At 37.1% G+C, this 19,283-nt stretch overlaps 2 protein-coding genes across 4 annotated transcripts in view; both read right to left on the reverse strand.

The window, feature by feature from the left end:
- mew (multiple edematous wings) overlaps nt 1-8,166 on the reverse strand; it is an 86,883-nt gene extending 78,717 nt beyond the window's left edge. The window contains exon 1 of one of the 2 annotated variants that reach the window (XM_076122010.1): nt 7,783-8,166. In XM_076122010.1, coding sequence (XP_075978125.1) covers nt 7,783-7,955 — 173 coding nt within the window. In that variant the 5' untranslated portion in view covers nt 7,956-8,166. The remainder of the gene's footprint in view (nt 1-7,782) is intronic. The other variant, XM_076122011.1, reaches the window with a different exon arrangement.
- Nucleotides 8,167-8,740: 574 nt separating this feature from the next.
- On the reverse strand, nt 8,741-17,720 carry LOC142977871 (uncharacterized). 2 transcript variants are annotated; one of them, XM_076121987.1, is made up of 8 exons: nt 17,533-17,720; nt 15,057-15,230; nt 14,576-14,662; nt 12,957-13,154; nt 10,822-11,091; nt 10,397-10,739; nt 10,058-10,314; nt 8,741-9,698 (listed from the first exon to the last, which is right to left on the reverse strand). In XM_076121987.1, exons 2-8 carry the CDS (start codon nt 15,204-15,206, stop codon nt 9,366-9,368), a joined length of 1,638 nt encoding a protein of 545 aa, XP_075978102.1. In that variant the 5' UTR covers nt 15,207-15,230; nt 17,533-17,720; the 3' UTR covers nt 8,741-9,365. The 2 variants fall into 2 exon arrangements, with proteins under 2 accessions (XP_075978102.1, XP_075978103.1); XM_076121988.1 differs by lacking the exons at nt 14,576-14,662; nt 15,057-15,230; nt 17,533-17,720 and adding an exon at nt 13,232-13,345.
- Between the last annotated feature and the right edge of the window lie 1,563 nt (nt 17,721-19,283).

Consider the following 19,283-nt stretch of genomic DNA (forward strand, 5'->3'; position numbering starts at 1 on the left):
TTATAGTAGGTTCGAAGACTGGTTGGGTAAACTTGAGCTGTGTTCGGCGCGATGGCGTCGGCCGGCGCCTACGCAACGTGTGGGCGGGCCCGGTGCCCTGCCTCGATGCACTTACTTGATCTTGAATTGTTTACTGCGGCCCTAATCGTTTTAAAGTTAGTTTTAACCAACAGATTTTAAGTATTCAATTAGTTATACAGGTTAGGAGGACAAAGAAGTAAAGTAACTGTTTATGATAGTGTTTGAATAAATGATTTTTATAATGCGCATCATTTATCTTTACACCAACGTAGTTTCTAAGAAACGTATGTTTTTTATTTGATATTTATAGTACCTATGTCTAAAGTTCACTTTACTTTTATTATTCGATCGACGTATTAATAAATATAAATAGGCTTCCCAGTCTATCTCGATGTAACATTTAATAGACGTAGTCTCAAATGATATAAACCTCAATAACAATAAACAATGTAATAAATATGTTATCTAGAGCTCAAAATCTCATACAACATTAAAGTGTAACAGTTAGATATTTACTTGTTCAATATCCAAACAATAAGACTGTTACAACAATGGCAATCTCAAATGAAATCTAAATGTTATCTGTGGTATCAGCTATAAACAATACTTGATTCGCAACGAGATTGTGGGCGAATGTACTGCACTCTACTCTCTATTGAATAAACTCAGTATTACAATGCTTTATTATAAACCTAGCGTGAGCTTGTGACAAGACAAAAACACTAAGCCCAAGATGTATAGAAAGATAGGATAATATTTATCTTGATTTGTTTATTTTTTGCTCAATTACTGCATAAAGAATTCACTTCCTATAATTCTATAACTTATATTATTAAAAAGAAAGTCTGTTTATATCTCTGCTACGCTTTCCCTATCCGTAAATGACGAAACCTATTTTCATGAAAATGAGCATGGATAGTCACCAAAATCAAACACATGGTTTCATGTTTATTTTTTCAGCAAGCTCTTTATGTGAAAAGAAATATTATTCGATTTCATATAATACTAGCGGACCCGACAGACGCTGTCCTGTGTACTCGTCTTTAATTTGAAAATTTTAAACATTTTTTAATAATCTAAACTATTCTCAGATCCCCTTGAACACACACAAAAAAAATCATCAAAATCGGTCCAATCGTTTAGAAGTTCAGTACACACTTACAGAAGAATTATATAATAATATAATATTGTAATCCGAGCCAATAAAATATCTCTTATTGTTCAACTTGCTAGGCCCTTACAAATACACAGGTCAATAAGAATGTCAGTGTTTGCGATTTACGTTATAATATCTTTACATGTAATGCGAATGTCTGTCTGTTTCGCTTTGCTATAAACTGTGAGATTAACAATGCGATTAGTGTCTTTGTAAACTTTGTTATTGTTGGGCTTTACCACGTTTTCTATAAAACTCTATTCTCGGTCTGTTGTACCTACGCCTTTATGCTCGAAACTCTAAAACAGTTTTAGATATAATTTGGCAAAGTGATAGATAACATCCCGAAGGAAAAGGGCAATTTGAGAGAATAAACTATAAACGGTGGAAGTCTCAGATTTCGGGCTCTCAGTACATAATATATGTTTATTAAAATATTCAGTAGCGCAATTCTCTACCACTATCGGCTGTCGACAACCGACTAGTTATCGAGAAATTTTATGTGCAGATTCCACCAGCGCCTCTAGTGGGAGCGATAGGTACTTTTTTTGCATTACATTTAAAATGTCAAACTCTCGATACTCCCTGGATACTACCGACTGTTCACAATCGCCCTACAGCTCTCCATATAATAAAATATCTAGCTATTTGTAACAGCAAAATATTTACAACTATAATTATTAATTTTAGCATACCTAATAGAATCTAGCCGTCATTTACAGATCATTATCTAGACAAGACTGACCGAATTCACTGAACGTAATAATTACGAATGAGATATATCATAAAGATTAAACACAACAGTCAATTACATTGACTAACACTCACATTAATTGCGTTTTGATCCAGAAATCGTAACCATTGGCTAATATTACTGGCAGCTAAGTTGACTTTATAATTATGGGACATACAATTTAAATAGCAATGGAAGTGCATACTGTTTACCAAGTGAATGTAAATTTGCATGGCATAATTACTTCGGAGAGCTAAAAATAGGCTCTTTTAAATGTTACATGCAAGGCCTTTTGAAGACTCTCTCGTAAACTCTTCGACATGAAAAGTAAGCGACAGGGTAAGAAACGCAAGACTAGTAATATTTACGCATTTTTGCTCTAATTGGCAGTCTATTAAGATTATGACGGGAATAGAAGATAATTTTATCGTATACAGCCAGTTGGTTATTAATGTCATCCAGAAAAAGTCATATCTATAGAAACTTAGTTAATTAAAATGCTTACCATTTTCTTTTTTAGTCATGTCATTCAACTCTACATTCTTAATATTCTTCATTTTCTACAGAAAATACAGTTCAATTTAAGATATCAAATATATTCCAGGTAATATTTAAAGGCCAATATATTATTATAATCCTAAGGTCAGCGTTAGGATTCTCTGACAGAAACGGGTTACTATCGAGATCCTAGGCGACGTGGAGCCGACTTGTCACTATTTACGCATTGTCACTCCCTTAAAGCTGACCGGTGGGAAGCCCGTCAGACCGTCTCTACATAAACCTGCGGCTACGCACTTTGAATTTATTTTACTTCATTTCAGAAATAACGAACTGCAACCATAGAATAAATCATAGCAAGCACCTTACTGCTACTTTGCCGCCTTAGTAAAACGCGACTCAAATTCTGTCTTTATTATTTTTATTTTTGGATAGCAGCTTAGATGTTAATTATAAAGATTAGTAGTAGCAACTTTGCGGACAGGAGATATTTACGTAAGGCAGGATGAAGAACCGTCTGTTACACATAAAAATAAAAGAGACATTCCAAATAACTAATAAATTCCTCACGTAATACGGGCTTGTTTGGATATGCTATTTTTGACAGATGTCGTCGTGCCGGCCAGTTACATAAATAAACTATCTCCCGTTTTGGATCGTTCGATAATAGACACAATTTCACACGTTCAAGAGTTAACATTATGCGGATGTTAGAACTATTACGGAGATAACACCATTGGTAAACAGCTTAACATGAAAATCTAATAAATCTTGAGAAAATGCCATAATTGGAGCTTCACGATAAGTCAAGTTACGATCATCGAGAATGTGGATGTGGTTTGAGTTTTTTGTTACATATCAACGGATGCAGTAATAAGCAATAACTACTGAATAACCTTAAGCGTTCTGACATCCTATCGTCTTCTTCGCTTTGAGTAAAATATTACGTAGAGCTTCGTAAAAAATAATAATTCATTTATAAAATCCTTACAATAACCGCAAATACATACTCAGAGCTATACAAATAAATTTAAATTGTAACAAATCGATTCAGAGAGATTCATTGAATTTCCCGCATTACCCTAAACACGTCCACTTACAGCGTGTCGTTATATTGCGTCCCGCTGAGAGCGACGTGTGAACATTTTAATTGGACAAACTCGGGGGACAACCCCACTTACACTAATACGATTATTCAATCGAAAGCACACACATTAACTACTATTTACATACAAACTCTGTACCAACATATTTTATTTATACAAATAATCGTAAAAACGGTAAATGGAGTGTCAAAGCGACTTGAAAAATTTTATTACCATCATTGAAATGCTCGAGTTCACCCGAACCGAAGCTATTATTCAAGTAAACATAATAAAAGACGTGTATATCTTCGAAACGGTACAAAAACACTATTTTCATAAACAAACACGTTACAATATCACGTCAGGCGGTGAGAAAATGTCTCTATTTGTGAGTAAACTACTAAAGTTACGTATTACTCCCACGTACGGGACTCAGAGGTCCAGCTTTAGAAGTCGAGCCCACATTCGACCACGGACATTTACATTCACAACTATAAACTACGGTGAATACACTGGCGTATATTTCTGGTCTTTATTTATGGTGTTAGCGTACATAAAGATTGATGAATGTGCTAGAACTGGTCATGTTGTGTTAGAACACGGAAAGCACCTCTTTGATTGCAAACAAGAAACTCCGACGTGTATCAAATTTCTCACTCCCTTCTTGGAATGTGGAATAAAGATATTTTCCCATTATTTTCCTACCTCTACCTAAATCCTGTTTATGTTTAAATTTACATGAAGTGTTACGAACTTAATATTAAGACGTTTCAATAAACAAAAGCGCATTATAACGAATAAAATATAATAATAATTACTGACTCCAGTCTGCTCCAGCCAATGTTAATCCGTATATAAACGCACGGTTAATTTATTTATAAAATATGGCGGATGCATGCATAATCCTGCAATTCTGACGGCGACCGGTATTACTGAGGGCAAATTATATGTAAACGTGGCTTTTAAACTACCGGTGCCTTCGGTCCGAGGTAATCGAAGATACGCACTTATCTCGGCTACTAGTATTTGCATATTTGCTGATAGACACTGCTTTGTACTTTATAGATTACGTGATACCATATCAAGACATTTTTCGTAAGACTGGTAATAAAAAGAGCAGACCTGAAAAAAAATATTTTGTGATCCAGTGTGTGAATCAAAAAGTGCGTAAAAGGTATACACATTTTCGATTGGGATTCACGATCACTTTTAACTTTTATAGTAGCGATACGGTAGGCGTAGTTGTCACCTAAATCACTGTATTACGGATGCCAATAACAAGAAAATGCCATAGCTTTCAAGGAAATATATGTTTGCCGTCACGTACTCGAGCATATTGGCCTATTACCTAACTATACCAAAGAAAACAATAAGATAAATCCTAGCTAAAGGCGTGAATATTTCATTCAGGACAATTTCGGCAATGTCTGTATTTTTTCCGTCTAGACATCATGTTTGCACTTTATGGTCGAGAGATAGCCATAGAAATGATAATATCCAACCTGATAAATAATTTATACAGGACCGACGTCTATATTGTAAACGATATGTCGTCTATAAAAGTTGAAGCCTCGATAACAGAACACAAATATTATCTCGTATGGCACTCGTACAGATTTATGATGTTTGTTATATAAGATTATGTGCAGTATAGGGCGTTGACTGGATATATGTCATATTCTGGTCAAGAATAGACTAAAATATAGTACCTTATTCTAAACTTTTATCCTGCTACTTCTCAATTGCTTAGTTAAACTAGACCGTGACAAATAAAGTCTCGTTAAACGATACAAAAATAACTTAAAACTGGACTTCCATGTCTATATCAATTATAAGCGATATTCCCACAATAAACGTTCCCAGACACATTATTTATAGGTCAACATCAATTCATTATAAAAAGACAACGTCGTCTTCACAAAAAAACGATCTGACAAGATCACAGAACAATCACAAAGATACCGTCAATTGGTAAAACTGAGCCGGCTGAATATACGACTGTACAACTATTATTTGGAATGAATTTGAACTTTATACATTGCGCAATAAAGGTGTGAATTATTGGCGAATTTACACAGTGACATCTCGGTCAGGATATAAATAAGAATGGGTCGAGGATATATCGTAACTAGCTGTTGGACCTCGTCCAGATTTAGTTACAGTCGAGAGATAGTCTCGCGAAAGTAAACTAGACTATACGTATGAGTCATACTTAGCCCAACAAGCATTTCCTTTTCTTTTAGTCTTGAAACAGAATATTGCGAGTTCCTTCGTCCGTAAACATTGAGACGAAATTAGTTCTTAGTAACAAAACAGGTTTTATGTAAGCAAATATTCGTGTAAAAAATGAGCGGCCGTAATTTGCGGTTGGCGTCATAAATTGCAGAATTATTTGATGATTTGGGAGGAATAAAAAATCTAATTGCGTTAGAGCTCGTAGAAAACAATTATGAGTATCGATGTTCTATTTACGTTGACTTGTTTTGAATTCCGTTCGTTCAACTTTTTGGCAGTATTTCTACATTATCAATTGATGGCATGCCTGAAATCGTAAGTAGGTAAGTGTAGAATAATCTTGGCGAATGTAGCGTCTTTCGTTTGGCGCCTCTGCTTCCTCACTGGGTCAACATCTAGCTGGCAACGGGACAGAGCTCGATTCATATTCATAGTTTGCATTTGATAAAGTAAGTTTTCCTCGTATCGATTGGCGACAGTTCTGTGAACACTGTTTGTATCGCGAAATGTAAAGAGGTGTTATGCTTGAGTGAGTTTTCTTTGAAGAGTCATTCAGGGTTACAAGAGACCTAAACTATTCAGGCTCTAACTTGTTTAATATAGAGAACATGAAGAGCTCGGGACTATGTAGGTACATGATCTGGAACCTATTATTCGGTAGCTTCATTTTGTACTGAAACAGAACTTAAGAAAGAGTTTCTTAAGAACTAAAAATAAACGAGTTCAAGTAATTCAAAATGGAAAGGTTTTAGAGTAAACGTAATGTTACGACTTACTAGAGCGATGAATGTGAAACAGTTCTCGTAATGCGAGTGTCGTTATGTTTGCCAAGTGCATATCCGTTCTGGCAACCGTGACAATTCCCTATCCGTTGGCAAGGTACAGTTTGCTATAAATTCCCTGCATTGCCTACTTATATTAATACTCTCTAGTATGCAATGAAAGCCAATTTCCTATCATACAAAGCGAATATTGATCGTAATGAGTTCTCTCGAAAAAGAAGCGATTACAAAATGTCTCATAATAGATGTTTGTTTTTATAAAACGCTTTGAACTTAACGCATGAATGAAAAATCGAAGCATCGTATAAAGATATTAAAAGCATTGGTATATCTTAAACATTTCTGCATACAAATAACTCAAGTTATTTGTGTCGTGTTCCAAGTTCCAAGTAATGGAGTATCGATCTGTGACACATCTTCGAGACGCGTGACAGTGCAGATTTAGCTGCGGCTGCTGAGTGCAACGCTCTGCCTGGCGCCTCCCGCACTAGGTCAACATATATCAGGATATACAATATATTGTACCCATTCATCATGTTAATGCAGACAAGTGCTCATTCATGATATATCCGGAATAGTTCAATGACCTTTGCCGCGAAAATGTTGCGAAAATTAACATATTAATTGTTTAGTTGAATTTTTAATGAGAGTTAATTAAGAATGTAATAAGTTGTTTATGTAATGTGAAGTTAATTAGGAAATATATTTTTATTACTCCCGATCCCTAATCTTCTCAGGTAAGAACTTTTTTTGACACCTTCAAAAATGTCCAGTGCTTCAGGTAGAGCGGACAACATACCGTCAGGAGCGTTTTTGTTAATCATGCCCTTTGAATATTTAAACCCTTGACTATTTACTCAACTATTGTATTTGAGAGCCTTTTGTTTACCAGTAATAAGTGCAGTTTGACCGAGTACTTGAAATGTATTCCACAAGATTTATTTCTCAGTCTACACTGTTTTATAAACAATGAACTGAACCGCAACTGGTATTCGCAATATTGTAACTCTTTAAACAAGTTTATATTAAGTGTTAAACATTAGCCGAGCCCTGCCTACAGTTTGCAATTTACAATGACTTCATAAATTCCTGATAAGCACTTCTGATAATTGTGATATCACACTCGACACAGTATACAATACATAACATGTAAAGAAGCAAGATCAACTCTATGTTAGAGCATATGGAAGGCGGCGACCTTCACATATGATATGACATCATTACGTTTCTTTACTACGCGATTAGACAAATTAACGGCAGGTTGACACTCACCAACTTATTTGTGATCCATTGCCTTTAACGGTGAGGTGCTCTGCTACAGAAAATCCGAAATAGGAGCCTGGCTCTCCAAACTTTATCACAGGAATCCTCGGTTCCAGGTTAAAACTTGTGACACTATACAAAATGCACAATAATAAAACACTAGCGCACCTAACTTTGGCCATGGTGTACACCGTTCGTAATATATTCGTGTAACAAATCGTGTTATCGCACCAATTCACTGTCTTCCAGTTATTATTTGGAACATCGCGACTTTCGTAAAACTAAACTAGTTGCGTGCGGCGACGAGACCCCCAGCACGGTTGCCGTTCGCCGGCCGAGTATCCGACGATTCCCGCTCTCGGCGCATATCTCTGTCTCTACCTAGACATAACTTGTACACGCGGTTGCCGGTCCGGGCTCTACGTAGAGCCACTGAACTCATAAAATTTGTATGACTACAACGCCATCTGTTTAAAACAACTTTTGAGTCACAAAACTAAAAAGACGACATGTGTCTAAATCATGAAACTCGTTGTTTCATGACAACACCATCTAGCGGATAAATCATTAAATACTATACAAATAGGTTAGTCCTATAGCGCTAAAGTGTGTAGTAGCCTCTTATGGAGTACAATTAGAATTTGATAGATGTCGCTACTTCGAAATCGAAAAGAATTGTTTTCATATCTGACTCATTTTTGGCGTGTATCACAAAAGAGGTTTTTTCTCTCTTTCCTTTGATAGGAAATATTATTTGATGGATATAAAATGGGCTCTGTGTGAACAGCTCTTTTTCATGCTAATCTTTCATGCAGCGATCTTGGATATATCTTTATTTTGTGTGTTGAGCCTTTGTGGGTAAATAAATTATTTATTTAAATAAATAAGATGTTTAAGGACTAGTCATTTAATTCTTATATTATTATAGGCGAGGGGTATTTGAGATTGAGGAAAATAAAATCACAGATTTATATAATAAGCAACGAATTTATTTATTAGAATGTATTATATTCGAATGAAAAATAAACTTAAATTGTGTGCCGAGACTGTAAAAGTAATTCATTTATTACACTAGTCTTTTACTACTCTCTCCGGTACAAAATTTAAAGATTCTATTTTGATTGCATTACAAATTATATAACATAATTAAGATTACAATACTGATTATATTGTTGCTTTCTGAAATTCCAAGTAACAACATCCATTTATTTTAGGCAGATCTTGCCTGGTGGGTTTTACAAGAAGACTCTTGTTCTAGACGTGGCCTTCACTAGCGTGCGATTATCGCTATAGTAGCAGCCGTAGAGTGTCGTAACTATAGCAGCCTTCGCGTTAAGTGATGGTGTACAGAGCTAGGTGACGAGCAGCTCGCAGGTACAACCTTTCAGCTGAGACGAGTCTGCGTGAGACCGAACAGCCGGCGGCGTTGATCCAACAAACGTTGACCGCTTCTCGGTTGCAAACTCGAGACCAATCGATTGGCATTTGACGGAACCTCTGTCGCGCCAGGTAGTTTGTTTGGTATTACAATACGACAATGTGGGGTACAGCCGCCACAGGTATTGCAATACCATTCGGGCCTCGTAATATATTTAGGGCATGGGATGGAAGGTCAGCTCGGTCTGTGAGTGGGCGAACAGCAGGTTCAACTGCGAGTCCAGACCGACGTTGAAGACCTTCGTCAGCTTGGCGACGGACTGGCCTGGCTCCTTGCGGACAAGCGCCACTCCCGACACCTTCATCAGATGCACCTCTGAGTCCACGGACCCGCCACCGGTAGTGGCTAGCTTCACGTGGCATGTGACGTCCACGTGAACGTATTTCTCCACAGCCTTGCCGCGCTTCCCCGGAACGTCTACGTATTCAGTCTTCTCTTCTACTTGAGGCAAGTCGGCACGGAACACGCTGGCTTCACCCAATAGACCCTATTAAACAAAACAAACATAAGTATTATTAGAAATAAATTCCAAAACAACTGCCAAGGTTATTCAATCTACACCTATCGTTGGCTCGAAGCCAGAGTAAAATGCAATTAGAAATTGCCCTTCTGCCAAAGTATCTTGAACTCTGACACCAGTATATATAGAACAAAGTAAACAAATCTCATTGAAAGCTAGTGTCTCATCACGAGACCATGTCCGCTATGGCCGCTTGCCAAGAGGCGTTACCCGCATTTATTAATCTTTTCAATTTGTTTATTTTCATTTTCTGTCGCTGACGTATTTCTTAGCGGCCCACAAATTTATAAACATGCATTTATTTATACACTATTGATAATACATACCCCATTTCCTGTGATGGTGAATTTCATGCCCGGATGGATGGCACGGGTCTCCATACCGAGACCTTCGGGATGAGAGTCTGACCAGAAATAGTTCTCAGGTGAGTTGAGGGAGTCAGGTTTGAAGGTGATGCGTTTTCCGTAGCCCATGCCAATGGACTGGAGCAACAAACTGCGACCTTCGAAAAGATGTCTTCTGCTGCCAGCGGGACGCACGCGGTAGTGGAAACCGGGAATGATGCGGGGGTCCACGAATGTTCCTAAAAACAAAAAAGATATTAGCATATAATATATCCTAGTGGATTTTATTACAATTTTTATATAATGTGAAGTAATATTTACCGATAACTGGCAGCTCGTATCTTTCTAAACCAACAATACAATATTGGCATGGAATGTCTTTCATATCAGCACCATTGACAGTGACCCTTCTGGAGGAAGATTCTACGCCAGGCTTGAGTTCGTAACCCTTCTTCAGTTGTTTGATACCGATGGCAACGTTTACTACTCGAGACACTTTAGCGTTTCCTCTTCCCTTCTTCACAATTGCCAGTCCGGTCACAGGTACTAATTTCGTAGCACCATCGTTCTCATACCACTCTACTTTGCAGAGGGTATTGATCTTCACTTTCTTATCAATGGATCCATCGTCATGTATTTTCTGTTCTAATTCCACTTGACTTTTCTGTAGAAGAAACAAAATTCATTATATATTTGCCATATTCGGTGACAACATAAGAACAGATTGTTAAAGAAGTATTGTTTACCTGCTGCTGAACCACTTCCAGGACACCTTGCGGTTCATGGTTAGCATCGTAGATGGTGAACTTGTCTCCAACAGACACGGCCTCAATCTCAAACACAAATCCTTCTTGCCGAGAGTCGGTCCAGAAGTAATTGTCATTGTCATTGAGCTTAGAGTCAAGAGGCTCGAATGTCAGGCGACGGGCAAATCCACGCCCGATAGATTGCAGGGTGAGGGCCTTGCCTCCGAACAAGTACCTCGGCTTCACTGACAATGGAGGCGCATCCAGAGCCTGAAACATTACAAATTACATTACTCATACAACTCAGTCAAACCACTAAAATCTTAATCCTTCTCCACTTTTATTTAAAATTAATCCACTATAATTAATTTATTTAGAATCAAGTATATTATTAGTCCAAAAGTTGAAAATTAATTACATTTTTACTTGTAAACTGATACATTTACTAATTCAAAATAAAATTAACTCGAATAAACAATTACGTGATCAGTTATGACTATTCTTTCAAAACCATTAAGAATCTGACGCGCTTCGTGCTCGACGCGTTTGTTAAATATGTGGGATGCGCTAATGAAATAATGAATCGTCGATCAAATTAAATTTTCCCATATTAACATTCACAATGAAATGAAAAAATAATCATATCAAGACCACCAAAAGCAAGTTTCTTTGAAATAGAACATTGATATGATTAACAATGGCGTAATGCCCTTATGAATGATACTTATGGTTTACCTATTGCGGACATAACATGCGGCCAGCCAGTATGTCACTTTCGACCTGTCGGGTCTCTGCGTAGTTCTTGAAGTTTGTATGTCAACGCCGCTCTGGGCGAGGGTCTGAAAAACTGGACGATCCACATACCATCGCCTACAACGGCAAGTGCAAACAACCAGTGTCGAATACACGCAAGATAGCGGTGCTGGTCGTTGATGGCAATGTCTCTGAGGACACGACACCAACGGACACCGCCACTCACTCACTAACACCCGTAACTAATCTGACCAAATTGATCTGGACTGCTGAAACCGACCAGCAAATGTTTCACTACTTGTTTCGAACATATACGATGTCAATGATCGACTACGGATTACATAACAGCGGCTTTAGACGTCGGCTATAAGGTTGCCATTACAACATATGTCTGCTTTCAAGACAAAACAGGTAGAAAGGAAATTGATAGTTTGAGCCAGTTATTGAGTTTTTACAAATATCAGCTTTATCAGGAAAGGCAACGAATAATGATTTTATGTCCTCTAATTACTTTATGACAACCTTATGTATCGTGCAATATGAAATCGAAAGTTAACCCATGAATAATGCATCTTATATTAATCTAATAACTACTTATTAGACTCATCGATTGTGACTATGAGACATGGAACTTTGTGAACATTCTTTTGTGTGTAGTTTTTGGTTATTGTTAGGTTTGGATTCGAGTGTAAAAACAAAGCCAATTGGTTATCAAGAATATTCGCAAATTCCATGAACATTTCTGTAAGACGAAGAAACTCACCATCCTCTTGACTCTGTAAAGGATTAATCTTGCAGAAACATTCAGATCTAGCCACAACCGATTTTATGCAAATCTCTTTTAAACTTCAAAGGCAAAAAGATGTAAAATTGTAAGTCAGTTATTTGTTTCAAAATAATTTAACCGTAATTCGTAAAAACAAAGGAACACCTAGCACGATACCACGTCTAAAGTCTAGTGTTAACATTATCCAGATTCGATTTTTGTTTAGACTTTCATCGGCGCAGCCGTTTCTTTCGCAGTCCAGTAAGAAATAAATTTTGCCCGAATCTACATGGATCTTCGTGTTTTTCCGTTTTGTTCCAAAGGGTTTGCTCCACATTGATGATACAAAAGCGATTCCCGATTTTTTTACATAATAATTTCGTCGATGATCAAGCAACATTCAACATGATCATGTGAGGAATAGTCTTGATTAGTACATTTATGTTTATTGTAGCTATAATTAGCTTGGAAATGTGGATGATTGCATGCACATGCTCGTAGTTGACATTGCAATCATCAACACTTCTCGAAAGATCTACGAGACGATTCCTCACAGACCTGCGGTCGGTGTAGTTTCGAGACATTGTTAGATATTCAATTAAAATACTCGTCTCACCTGCATCGGTCTAACTTTGTAACGGAAGCCGGTTCTGACGCGGGGGTCGATGTACACGCCAATGACGGGCATCTGGTGCGGCGCCGGCGCAGGGACGCGGTACACGGCGGGGACATCGCCGAGCGTGCTTGCGTCCAGCAACACTTCTTTATTGTAAGCACTTGCACTCCACAAACTCTTGTTGGGAACATCAGCTTCCTACAAAGAAACCAGTCACTTACTACGCAGCACTATTTTACTTGTTATATTTAAATGTGAATCCTAGCTCTACGAACCACTTCTGGGTCTTCAATATTGAATAAATCGAACACGTCCTCGCTCTCATCGCAAACATTCTTAGATCCAAACATTTTGAATGATTTTATTATTAAGTATATTGTTTGGAATATTGCAAGTACAATGACCGAACTAGTGGCCGTTGTGAGAATGAATAAAGGAAGTTTGGCGAAGCATAAGTAACATGGCTTTGGCACAGATTTGGCGCCCATGTGATTTTTAATGGTCGTTGCCAATATTGTGGTGTAGAATAGTTACGTCAATTTTGTAATTAATTTATTTCAAGACATGTCATTCAACGCATTCTTTAGCTTATTACACAATTGATATGTAAAGCCGAAGACCAACTACAAAACATGAAAGCTTTCATCAGTCGAGTAAACGGTCTTTGAATAACAATCAATTCATATTGAAGGGCTACAGTTCACTGCCACGCATAACTACATTGTTATCAATATTTCAAATAATTGAGACTCATTGACTTCTATTAGTCCTTAATAAATCGGTGGGATGGTCAAGTACGTCACAGAGCAGCAGTGTACGTACGCGCGGAGCAAATTAGATAAATTGATGTTTACAACGTCTACAAGTCAGAGCAAAGTCCATTAGACCAGGGATATTGTAAGTTATTTATAGAACATTTTCTCTCAGCTATTTTAAGATTCGCGATCTTCGCAAATTCAACGATAGGATTTTTTGTAGTAGGAATCAGCGCGCTATTTCTTGTTATAACCGCGAGTGTCCTAATTCTTTGGCGAAGGCTACGACCTCCCCAAATACGTCGTAGGAAACCCGTCAACATTATGATCGACCTCAAACTTAGTGAATGAGTCTGTGAAGCGTGATAAATGCAATATTGGAGAGAAGACTGTCCAATGCACAGACTGAGTGTCTGCATTGTTGTAATTGCGACGTTTATTTTACGTGCTCTTATCATACTAATTATACGTTTGTTTGTTTTTGGCGTCTAGACTTGGAAGGTAGATATAGCGTACAAGACGTCACACACGGCAGTGATAACACGATAAATGCGTGTCGCGTGCGACACACGACTTGATACAACTCGCGTAACTTTTAAACAACGTTTAAGAGAATAACAAAGCAAAATTAACGAACATTACATAAGCCGTTATAATCTTTACTTAAATACGTACAAATTTTGTAACTAAACTCCATTGCTAATTGATCACGTTTCGTGAAATGTACGAACAATTTTCTATTTTCATCTTAGTGGCGTCCTGTTGTACGTAATCGGCTTCCGTCAAGCCACGCCCTAAATTTCTTGCCAATTTTTTTGCACATTCATCAGAAACAGTATATTTAGAATTGACTGTCATACTTACAGATATTTCAAGCTCCGGGAAAGCCTCTTCGCCATCGCTTTCAATGTCGGTAGGAGGAATGAAGGCTTTTGGGGTGCCCTCTAATTCCTGAAACAAAACAAGTTCAATGAGTAATCTACATGATGAGTAATTTTTGTATAGGAAGATATCTTGAATGAAATATGAAGAAAAACGTATGTGTAATCATTGATAAGAAAAAGAGGCCAAAGTGATTACAGCCCTTGACTTACTCTGAGATTGTATGTGTCACTGATTACATATAATTTATTATTATATCTAGTAAAATATATCAAGCTTAGCCGTATAGAAATCAAATAATTACTTTATATTCTAGTAACCTTCCGTGGAAGCCGGAAATTCTGATGCTAAAAACAAACATACTCCTCAAAAAATGCGATCTTAATTTTGAAATAACATTACTGTTAATCAAGGTACAAGAACGCTATTTGGAGCATATCCTTATATTGTCTGAAAGCCTTACCTGTGCGGGAGGCAAAGTCTCAACGAGTTCAGGCTCGACATCCAGCGCGGTGGAGGCGCCGGTCAGACGCGCACGGGTCAGGTTCCACAAGCGCTGCAGCGCCACGGGGGTCTCCTCCACTTGCAGTTCCATGGCTGGGCTGGCGAGCATCTTTACGTCTATTCTCTTTCAAATCTGGTGACAAAAGATAGATAAGTTTATTCATGTTGACAATTCATAAAGATATTGTGTAAAGGTGCTAATCCTAAGAACTAGTTAGGTACTAATGTTCCTTAAAATCCTTAAAGGAACCTTAACGACTTTTATTTGGTACTCGGTACTCACGAATAAAACTTCGTTGGACAGATAATTTCAACGTCAATAAATTACCAGTAATCTATACTCTGAGAAACAAGACTAATTAATAACAAACAATCGTGTCATAATAGAAATTAATAAGTTAATTGAACGATTAAGTAGAACAATTGACTTTAACTAGAAATGATCACTTTTCAAATTGCCCTCAGCCGAGACATCGATTTATTAATAGAATCAATAAAACGGACAAGAATAGCTCCAATTCAAACTTACTATTTCATGCCCTAATTATTTGGGGATAACAATAAGGAAACTATACGACTACGGAAAGAATTATAAACTACCTATTATTAGTTGGTAGAAATTTAAACAGCTTTTGAAACCGCTAATAAATTTTGCAGAGGTATTTTAATTGTATAGTGTGTGTAAATTGATCGCTGTGTTGCAGTTCATAGAATTGTATACACGTGTTTCATTATTGAATTTCTCCGACGAAAGCAACAAAAGAATACAAAAAGGTTTCCTCATTCCTATTCGTGGCAGCGATATCCGAGTTTACAACAATTTCATAACATGCAGCTGTTGAGTAACACAACATTGAAGTACATTGTTCAACTAGAGAATTCAAGTGTTTTCTATCATAAAAATGCCACTTGACATTTTATTTATGAACTATTTTTCTAACGCGTTCAAAGTCCAATAGCGATTGCAGAAATGTTTAATGAATTTATCTAGGTTACAAGTGTTGCGGCTGGCAAAATCTAGAAGTATCGCGTTGACTCTCGAGATTTCTTCGCATGAAAACTGTTGTGGGAATTTTTATACTCTGTCTTCATTGTCAACACCGTCTAATTTTGTAATTTTCAGTCATTATAGCAATTTTGAAGCGTAAAGTTCCGTGTTTTTACAGCAGTAAGGTCAATGGAAAGGTTCATAGAACATCTGTTGTGTTCATTTTCAATCACGTGCGGTAACCGTCGAAGGTAAAGGCATGGTTCGTGACGTAAATAGTAATATTTGGACAGCTGAATTCTGAACGATGCTGAAGGACAATCGACTTGCAGTACTTTTCCATAAATGGAAAGGTGATTCACCTACTTAACCAGTCGAAAAGTAAACAGCACGAGGTTTTCCTTAATAAATGCATTATTTAATATGACGGAAGAATATCCTAAATAGCTGAACAAGCCTTGTAAATTTTTTTTATTGATAAGTCAGCAACTGTTCCGTCGCTTATCGGAATTTTAATTTCCGCTGCTCAGTTTCCCATAAAACTACTGCTGCTTAGAGAATTTTTATTTTTATTTCCATGGTGATTTTAAACGATTTCGAGTCTAGTTATTGATGAGAATGCTTGTGAAATTTTAAGTCTAAAGACTATTTTTAAAGAAATGTTTAGTTAGGTATCTTTACAAAACGTTTAGAAGATGCATTTAAGGTTTATTTTAGCCGCATCAGTGCATTATATGCTGTAATGTCTGTATAAAACCGTGGATGGATAATTACATTCTTGGCGACCTTTTTTTATAATTGTAGAACCTGTCCATTCACGGCCCTAAGTATTATAAAAGGTCCTTGCTCTCAGAAAAAGAGCAGGTAAAAGTATAACAATGAAGAAAAAAACTGTTGAGTAGCAACTTGACACAAATTTGAGGACCAGTAAACAATAATTCGTTCAGTGAAGCGTAACATTTTGCATTCTTCTCTAACTAGTTTAAAAATAAGTCTTTGAAAAGTGATTTAATAGTTTACAAACTCAGTAATTCAGATTCTAAAAGTCTAGAAAAATAAACAGTCAGTGCAATATGTTCCTTTTTCCATGTAGTAATAATACAATCTGATAAAAACGCCATATAGGCGCCAGATAACTATCTAAGCGCCATCAAAATAATAACTAGGCGCCAGGCACAAAAAGTAGTTCCTAAGTGGAAAGTGTTTGATGTATATTGTATACTGACGCAGACGAGCCGAGCTAGTGAGAGAGAAAGCGCTCGGGGATATTACAACTTAACAAGTCGGCCATTAGCTGCGATACGCCGTTAGTTAACCAGAACCAGAATGTTCCGTTCCGTTTCATGATTATTTCCCATATTTATTTAGTCCATGTGATATTTATTTTCCTTTACTTATCCTCAATATTTCGGTAAATTTCATGCATTCCAAAATGTTCACAACTCACCTAGTTACAATCAAAATTTCTCAACAGCAGTAGCTGACGGGGACTCAAGGCTTCGATCTAGCGAACAGTCTCCACAAATCTACAATACAAAAAAGTATTCACAACAGTTGCAGCGAACGTCACAAGGTGCAGGAGTTTCAACTGTACTGAAGCGCAGCTTGAACACCACTGAGCGCTAACCCTCGCCACGGAGGTATTTTAAACTTACCGGTGCCCCCCGGCGCCGTCGTGAGCGGTGACGAGGATGCAGATATGTGGTCCAAGCGAGATGGCTATAGGGCACGCACCGACCGCGTGCTCCGCCAGACACTCACTCACACATCGATGAACGGTTACGCATGCGTCGATGCTATCGATACGTCTGAATACGTCGAGGTCGACGTCACTGTTCTCTTTCCAGACCAAAGTACATCGGAGGGCGGGGATCCGGCCCTCACAAAGTTTACACATTAACCAACAGGTATCAACATGCCCATTCAAACTTTTGTTACTACGGTTAAGGAAGTTTGGTTTTTACAACTACGAGCACAAAATCATGACCTACTTAAATAATTGGCATAAATAGGCATCTCATGATCTCACAAAGTCCAAAACCATATTATTAAGTATTGAATAAAAGTAAAGAAAGAAAAACAAATGTGTGAAATGAATTATAAAACCATATTGACCATGTCCCAGAAATCGTGAATAATAAGGATATAAATAAATTTCAAAACAGTCTGGATAATAAATATGGAAAATACCAGGACACTGATTCAAAGAACAAAATAAACTTTAGAGTATGACGCAAAGTAAATATTAAATTATCTTTGGATATTAAAAAGCAATTACAGAGAAAAGTGTACTACGACGTATAGGAGAACACTAATTGACAGTAAACAGATATTAAATATTTCAACGTCATTCATTATTGACAATATTATTTTCAGAAACAAGGAAAATTCTAACCAAACCCTGATGGACAACTATCGCTTCCTTAACCTATAATGTGCCCAAATATCTTCCCCGTAATCCATCATCAGGAAGGAAATAAAGTTAGGAAATAGACACAAATATAAATATACAAAGAATAAATTATAAACCGGGTATTAAAGCTAAGGACAAACTCTATCCACACGCATCTCATGCGCCAACACGTGCCGGCAACCGTGCTCTAAACTTTCTAAATATTCTGAATGTTTGATATACTTTGACGGCGCCTTAGTCAAATAATACTCAGCATTTCAGAAGAATTCATTAAAAAGGAATTGTATCATCTCCTTAAAAAGTAGTTATTTCGTCATTTGGACTTAAATATAGAAGAAAAAATCATTATCACGCTCTTGAAGTGACCCTAATTGAGTCAAATGTTATATCAACTGCGGCGGAAAATACCTTATCAATAATGCCTACAGTCTGTATAAATATAGAACTAACAGTAACATACAAAGTTCAAGGATTACAACAAATTATCGATTAAAAAATGATGGTGTTCAAACACAGTTTGTTATCAAACAGATTTACACGTAGGGAAATACAAACCAAACATACACAAGGTAAAAATCTACACGATTATTCATGAAGATAGGTTAGATAAAATAATGACTAGTCGGAATGCTTAATTAGAGCTTGTTTAATATAATTCAGTTCACGCGGAAACGCGGTGATAAGATAATCTACTTACAAAGCTTATCTGGAATCCAGAACCACAACTTACGATATCAACCAAAACAAATAGAAGATAAAATCTTGCATTTCACTAACACGTGTTG

The sequence above is a fragment of the Anticarsia gemmatalis genome, chromosome 13 (assembly GCF_050436995.1).
Source record: "Anticarsia gemmatalis isolate Benzon Research Colony breed Stoneville strain chromosome 13, ilAntGemm2 primary, whole genome shotgun sequence".
NCBI lineage: Eukaryota > Metazoa > Arthropoda > Insecta > Lepidoptera > Erebidae > Anticarsia > Anticarsia gemmatalis.

Bases quoted from the DNA above. Each gene is read 5' to 3' on its own strand.
- LOC142977871 (XM_076121987.1), bottom strand. From the start codon at position 15,206: ATGCTCGCCAGCCCAGCCATGGAACTGCAAGTGGAGGAGACCCCCGTG. The intron at 10,740-10,821 runs GTAAACAATACT...TTTCTTCTACAG, and splicing joins TGGAAGTGGTTCAGCAGCAG to AAAAGTCAAGTGGAATTAGA. The intron at 10,315-10,396 runs GTAAATATTACT...TTTTGTTTTTAG, and splicing joins ATACGAGCTGCCAGTTATCG to GAACATTCGTGGACCCCCGC.